The following is a 7,388-nucleotide window of genomic DNA, read 5'->3' as shown; positions in this document are numbered from 1 at the left end:
TACCTGCAAGGGGTGGACCAACATCATATTAAAGCCTATGAATTAAAAGTGGGATGTTAGTGAAGTTCAAATGCTTGTGAATGCATGCTCAGAGGAGCAGGACACCCTCATCTCTCCCTGGGACACTCAGCAGGATAGCAGAGGACACAGGAGCTGAGAGAAACACACACGGGTGACTTTTGACAATAAATCAGAATTTTGGTCAGCCTGTACTTCCAACGAAGAACAGGGAAAGTATTTGAAATATTGTGAGATGTATTAGGGAGATTATCTAGAGCACAAAATTTAGGTCTACTAAAAGCTTTATTATAAAAAATAAGGATGCAGGAAAGTCCAGGGAAAATATTCAAGGAACAAAATAGGCAGATACTACAACAATACTGTAACAACAACAAATAACTGAGAATGAGATGGAGGCTATAAATACACAGAATGTAAGTGGAAACACAACAATCAAGGAAATGAGACAGGGGAAGTGAACCTAGACACGAGACACAGAAGACAACTAATACAATGAATCAAAACCAAAACAAAAACACTGAAAACTGGTGAACTGTATGGAAGGCAACATAAATTATGGAAACCAATAAATTCAATAAATACAAATTAAAACAATAACAAATCCATGAAAGGGAATAAATGAACAAGAAATTGTATGAAAACCAAAGAACCTGAAAGACAAGAAAAAATCTCTACAACAGTCAAAACCAGGACTGAGGCATCATGACACAAACCTGGGAATGAAGAAGCCGGCGTTTTTTCTTTTCTGCTGTTAGTTTTACTTCCTTTTTTTTTTACCTTTTCCTCAGACGGTGAATGGTGACTGTTCTGCAGAAGGAGCTGTTTCTGAATGTTAATTGTCTGATATTTATGCATGCTTTTAAATTAAGCTGCAGACTGTATCAACACACTGAACATCAAGGAGACATGGAAGCTGTGGCAGGATTAATGGTGATGCTACTGGGAGTGTCTCATGGTGAGATATTCAGATATTTTCACGTTGCACTTTATTGATCCTATAACATCCCATAACATTTGACTCAATCCTCTGGGATGTTGAAGCAGTTCAAATACTTTCAGACAGCTGAGAGATCTGTTTTATTATATATTTATTTATTATTGATGATTTTATGCAGCTGCACAGTCAGCTATAGACGTATGATGTGGCAACAGTGCTGAATAAAATCTATAACATGTGTGCTTTCATTTGAAAATACATCAATTGCTGGTAAGGAAAAATTTTTATTTTGTGCTTAATTCTCTTAGTTCTTGTGGCACAAGACCAACGTCTTGTAAGCAAACTGATCTTTGCTTTCATTGTTGCAGTAAAAATGTTCTTATTCTGTTTTTTTTTTCTGTTCTATTTTCTTTTTTTTCTTGTAAAAGTTTGGCTTTTTAGCTGGCATAATGAACTCACTTTAGAAATTATTTTAACATGCACAGAGTGGCAACTTGGTTTCATTCTCTTCTTTAACCATGATTTCAGTGCACTGTAAACCCAGATTTTGATTCCACTTAAAAATATTGATTTCATATTACTTAAAATTGCCTTTAATGTGAACATTACTTGTTAATGCTGAGTAGACTGTACTTTTTGATGGTCTATCTTATTGTAATCATGTGTTTGAGTTCAAACAACTTAATATCAAGTTTTGCACCTGCTAAAATTCTAGTTTATACCAGTTTTAACAGACTGGATTAATGTGCAGCTGCATGGTGGCATGATGGTTAGCAGTGCTACCTCACAGGTAGAATGCCATCTAGAAGCTCTGGGTTCAATTCTGGCTTGGCCCAGGCCTCTCACTGTTTGGAATAGTAGACATTTGGTATTTTTGTTTGGTTTTTGTTCACAACCCTCTCTCGTATAGTTTTTTATTGTTCCATGGACCAATGTTATTTGTAAATGTTAATGTACCAGCATTCAGCAGGGCTGAGTTTTATCATGTTTTTTTACCAAATTTAGACAGACACAGTTCAACACTGTAAAACATATTCATGTTACTGAGCAGCATGGTGGCATGATGGTTAGCACTGCTGCCTCACAGCTAGAATAGCTATCTGATAGTCTGGGTTCAATTCCACCTTAGCCCAGGACTCTTGCTGTGTGGAGTTTGTATGTTCTCCCTGCGTCTGTGTGGGTTTCCTTCCACAATCATGAAGACATGCAGTTACTGGGGTTAGATTAACTGGTCTCTCTAAATTGCCCACAGGTGTGCATGGTTGTCTGTGTCAGCCCTGCAACAGGCTGGTGACCTGTACGGGGTGTACCCTGCATCTTACTGCCTTGTCAGCTGGGATAGGCTCCAGCCCCCCCGTGACCCTTAACAGGATGTGCGGAAGCGAATGGATGGATGGATGGAATATATATATATATATTAAAATAAAAGTCTGAATATATTGAATGAAAGTCTGAATATATGGAACGAAACTTGAATATATTGAATGAAAGTCTGAATGTATTGAATGAAACTCTGAATATATTAAATGAAAACTGATGTCACGGAAGCTCTTGCGCCATCTAGTGTTTTCGTTACGTAAAGCACATAATGTCGCTACAAGAAATGACACTATCTGCAGGGAATTTAGTGGCAGAAATCCTAAATAATGAGTAGCTAATTAACACCCTGGCAAATGCATGAACATAATGATAGCAGCAGTGTTCCTAATCATACTACTGATGAAGAGTTTTATTCAGTCAGAGATGGCAAAAGTACTGACATTCTGTACTTAAGTAGAAGTACAAGTACTTGTGTTAAAAAATACTTTGGTAAAAGTCAAAGTACTGGTTCAACTTCTTTACTTAAGTAAAAGTAAAAAAGTACAGGCTCTGAAATGTACTCAAAGTAAGAAAGTAGAAGTAGTTCTTTTGCAGACATTTCTACCTGCTATTTTTGTGTAAAGCTAAATGAACCTCATTATTATATATTATTGTTATTATATAAAATAATACATGAGAACACAAATGTTATTCAAATCTAAATTTTAATTCTAATGAATGTACTCAGCTTGAATCACAAACTGTGAAAAGGAATTTAAACACAGCTCTATTCTCTGTGTCCTCCATAGTAGAGGGTGACTGTGTCTCCACCTAAACACAAACATGAGGATACTCAGGGGTTACAGTGGGATTCAGAAGGTGGAGGAACCCTAAGATCAGCTGTAGTGGCGCCGCATGGGGAGAAGAATCACAGCTTTCTATTGTAGCTGCAGTAAATGATGTTGGTGTGCAGGCTGTGATCAGCTGACCTGCTGCTGCTGCTCTGAGGTTTACTGCTCTGTGTGGATGAACTGAACTCACAAAGATGTAACCCAGAATTTCACAGCTATCTTAGCTGATCTCCATCCCCTACACTGACAGCATACAGGCTGTAGAAATGTTGGATTCAGTGAATGAATCTCAGCATCAGCAGCTTTGATTCAAACTCATCTCTGCTACACGGATGTAACCTGTAACTCTGACCATGAACACAGCCTCTGTGCACCAACACAGAGCTTTACTGTAAATACAGTACAACAAGCTAACCTGTTTATCACACACTAAACTGCAGTATTTTCGTACAATATTTGAATTACACAAAGTCAGCATACCTCAGTTTGTTTTGCAGTCCTTACCTTTAACTCTAACCTCTCATCATGTATTATTTTATATTATTACAATAATATATAATGAGGTTCGATTAGTTTTACACAAAAATAGCAGGTAGAAACGTCCTCCAAATAACTACTTTTACTTTCTTACTTTGAGTACATTTCAGAGCCTGTACTTCTTTACTTTTACTTAAGTAAAGAAGTTGAACCAGTACTTCGACTTTTACCAAAGTATTTTTTAACACAAGTACTTGTACTTCTACTTAAGTACAGAATGTCAGTACTTTTGCCACCTCTGATGAAAACACAGGGGGAGCGGAGTAGAATATAGAGTAGAATACAGGTGATGTAAAAAAAATAAACTGAACGAGGAATGGAACTCAACCAAACTACAACCATGAACTCAACCCAGATAAGCTGCAAACTAAATAAGACAAAACAAACATGAAGTTGATAACATCCAAAACTTATGAGTTATTAGAAAAAGTATGAGGGCAGGAAATCGCTAAAATCACTCATTTAATTCAAAATGGTGGACTTCGTGTTGGGTTTGGGCATTGGACCTTGTGGTCTTTTTTGTTCGTCTGGATATGTTACATATGTGTACCAAATTTCATACATGTACGTGAAACGCAGGAGTGGGAGTTGAACTAAAGGTGGCGCTGTAGAGCCATTTTGAAAGGACATTTCCCGAAACCATTAAAATACTTAAATTTTCACCAGATCTGACATATGTGCAAAATTTCATGAGTTTTTGAGCATGTTTAGGCCCTCAAAGAAGCAATTCATCTGCCTAAATGTCCAAAGCAGTTACAATAGGGTCTTCGCACAGGTTATGCCCAGAGTGTGTGTGTGTGTATATATATATATATATATATATATAAACACTCTCAAAACTGTAAAAACCTACAATAAACTAAGAATCTAACAGAAACATTAAATAACAGAAAGTCCAAAACACAAAACACTGGGTCATAGACCCAGAATCATGATTGCTCATCTGTACACCAATAAATGTATCCTTGCATAAAGACATTCAGAGCCATGAAAGCAGCATTTCTGTCTGAGGAAAACATTTGCTGCCATAGTCCTTCTGGTAGAGACCGAATGCTCAAAATTGTGACAATTTTGCTTTTTTTTGCTTTTTTATTTTCAGGTGTGGAAACTCACTGTGATGCCAGACAGGATGGAGCTCAGTGTTATGGAGCTTTGGGAGGAACTGTGGACATCCAGCTGATGGACAGGACCTCAGACATGCTTAGATACCAACTGTTAAAGGATTCATTAAAAATACTAGATATGAGAAATAATAATGTTATTTCTAATACCATAAAACATAGATCTCTCTTTATTCCCCATAACAGAACATTTAGGATTAATAATCTAAGCAAGAATGACAGTGGTAATTACAGCCTTATGACCTTTTACAACAATGGCCTCTCATCAGGCGAGCAGACTCTACAGCTGTTTGTTCAAGGTAATTTTTTCCACCTGTTGGGAAACAAAGGCATAAATATTTTTATATTTAACATTGCTTTGGTAATCTATACATGTCTCAGAATTTCAGAAACATTTATTTTATGTTTTACACTTGTTCTTCATCAGAGACTATAATAAATAATCAAGATTCTGACTTGATATCAAAAGTCATCTGTGTGTGTTTCTCTCAGCTCCTGTGTCCTCTGTCCTGTTGGTCTCTGAGTGTCTGTCCCAGGGAGAGATGAGGGTGTCCTGCTCCTCTGAGGGAGGGGACAGTCCTCAGTACAGCTGGACTCTGGATGGACGCACACTGACAGATGCTGAGCTCCTTTCTGGAAACAGTGAGGGTAACATCATCACTCTGAAACAGCACGTCTCAGGACATTTGGTCTGCTCAGTCAGGAACAACGTCAGTAATGTCTCCAAAAAACAGATAATATCTACCTGTGGTGAGTGAGAACATTATGAATTTTAATTTTCATTAACTGCACTCCAAACAGCGGGACACATATATCAGGCTGGGTGTGTGAAGACAATAATAGCATGTACTCAAGTGTGCACCATTGAATCTTTGCATAAAGACAGTCAAGGGTTATGGGTAAATATTTGCATTTTTCTCCCATAGTCCTTCTGGTGGAGACTGAACACTCAAAATTGTGACAATTTTGTTTTTACTTTTTTATTTGCAGTTGTGGAAACTCACTGTGATGGCAGACAGGATGGAGCTCAGTGTTATGGAGCTTTGGGAGGAAGTGTGGACATCCAGCTGATGGACAGCAGCTCAGAAATAGCTAGATATGAAATGACAAAGAATTCATTAAAAATACTATATGTGAGAAACAATAAGGTTATTTCTAATATCATGAAACATAGATCTTTTTTTCCCAATAATGGAACATTTAGGCTCAATAACCTGAGCAGGAATGATAGTGGTAATTACAGCCTCATAACCTTTTATTCAAATGGAACAACAACCAGCGAGTGGACTTTACAGTTATTTGTGCAAGGTAATTTCTTCAGTATTGGGAAATGATGTCTTTAATAGATCTATTTTTTTTACACTGAATCAATAATATTATGTATACATACAAATTTTCATGTATGTATTTTATGCCTGTAAAAAAATTACCAAGTTTTGTTTTGAAAATCAAAGCTCATCTGTGTGTGTTTCTCTCAGCTCCTGTGTCCTCTGTCCTGCTGGTCTCTGAGTGTCTGTCCCAGGGAGAGATGAGGGTGTCCTGCTCCTCTGAGGGAGGGGACAGTCCTCAGTACAGCTGGACTCTGGATGGACGCACACTGACAAATGCTGAGCTCCTTTCTGGAAATAATGAGGGTAACATCATCACTCTGAAACAGCACATCTCAGGACATCTGGTCTGCTCAGTCAGGAACAACGTCAGTAATGTCTCCATAAAACAAAGGATATCTACCTGTGGTGAGTGAGAACATCATGAATACAAGCTAATAAGCACAAATGTAATTTCATGGTCATCATGTCATTAACTATCTGTTTACTTACTCTAGGCTTTATTTTCATTAACTGCACATCAATGAATGGGACACAGATATCAGGGTGGGTACATAAAGATGACAACACCCTGTGCATTGAACCAACAACAGACCCCATCATGACCAGTGGCAGTACTGCAGGTAAGCAGAATAGAATAGTGTCAGTTCTACCATCACACATATGATACCCATCAATCTAATTGCCAGCATTGATAACCCATGCAACATTAGTAAGTAAAATCTAACTCTAAATCTCTAACTCTAAATCTAAATCTAACTTCTTCTTCTCTGGCTCACATACCATAAATACATAAGTGAAAACTCTCCCCTCACAGCTCTGCTTAACATGTGATTTTGTGTCTCTGAACAGGAAACTCCCTGCTTATATGTGGTTTGAGAGCAGTTGTAGTAATTCTCCTATTAATTGGGATTTCCATCTACTTTGCCTGGAAGAAAAAGAAAAATGAGAAAGCTGAAGCCTCTGCTGTCCCAGAAACGATGAATTATCCCAAGAACTCTGTTCTGATGGTTGAAATGACAAGTTCTGGAACTTACACCAACACTTAATTTCACCTTTTGCCTTCTGTCATTTGACCTGTGTTCACAGGTGTGAAAAAAGCATTTAGGGGGAAATTCTTTTGTTCTTTTTATTCCCCGCTCATTAAATATTTTCAGCATGTTTTTTTTTTTTTTAATTTTGTTCTTTAAAATGATTAAATATTTAATATTGATTTTAGGTGACTTTGTGTCTGTTTTTATAAGTATCTTGGTTCTTGTTCACAAGTGAGGGAAGTGGAAGTGGAAGACTGACT

At 37.4% G+C, this 7,388-nt stretch overlaps 1 protein-coding gene across 1 annotated transcript; it reads left to right on the top strand.

The window, feature by feature from the left end:
- The first annotated feature begins 845 nt into the window (after positions 1 to 845).
- Positions 846 to 7,170, top strand: LOC115787363 (peroxidasin homolog). The gene is made up of 7 exons (XM_030740041.1): positions 846 to 976; positions 4,745 to 5,065; positions 5,259 to 5,516; positions 5,757 to 6,074; positions 6,245 to 6,502; positions 6,592 to 6,717; positions 6,947 to 7,170. The coding sequence occupies exons 1-7, from the start codon at positions 871 to 873 to the stop codon at positions 7,141 to 7,143; spliced, it is 1,584 nt and encodes a 527-aa protein (XP_030595901.1). The 5' UTR covers positions 846 to 870; the 3' UTR covers positions 7,144 to 7,170.
- Positions 7,171 to 7,388: the final 218 nt, after the last annotated feature.

Source organism: Archocentrus centrarchus, chromosome 10, assembly GCF_007364275.1.
Source record: "Archocentrus centrarchus isolate MPI-CPG fArcCen1 chromosome 10, fArcCen1, whole genome shotgun sequence".
Classification (NCBI taxonomy): domain Eukaryota; kingdom Metazoa; phylum Chordata; class Actinopteri; order Cichliformes; family Cichlidae; genus Archocentrus; species Archocentrus centrarchus.
Note: the sequence above shows the minus strand (reverse complement) of the source record. Positions and strands in the feature narration are given on the sequence as shown.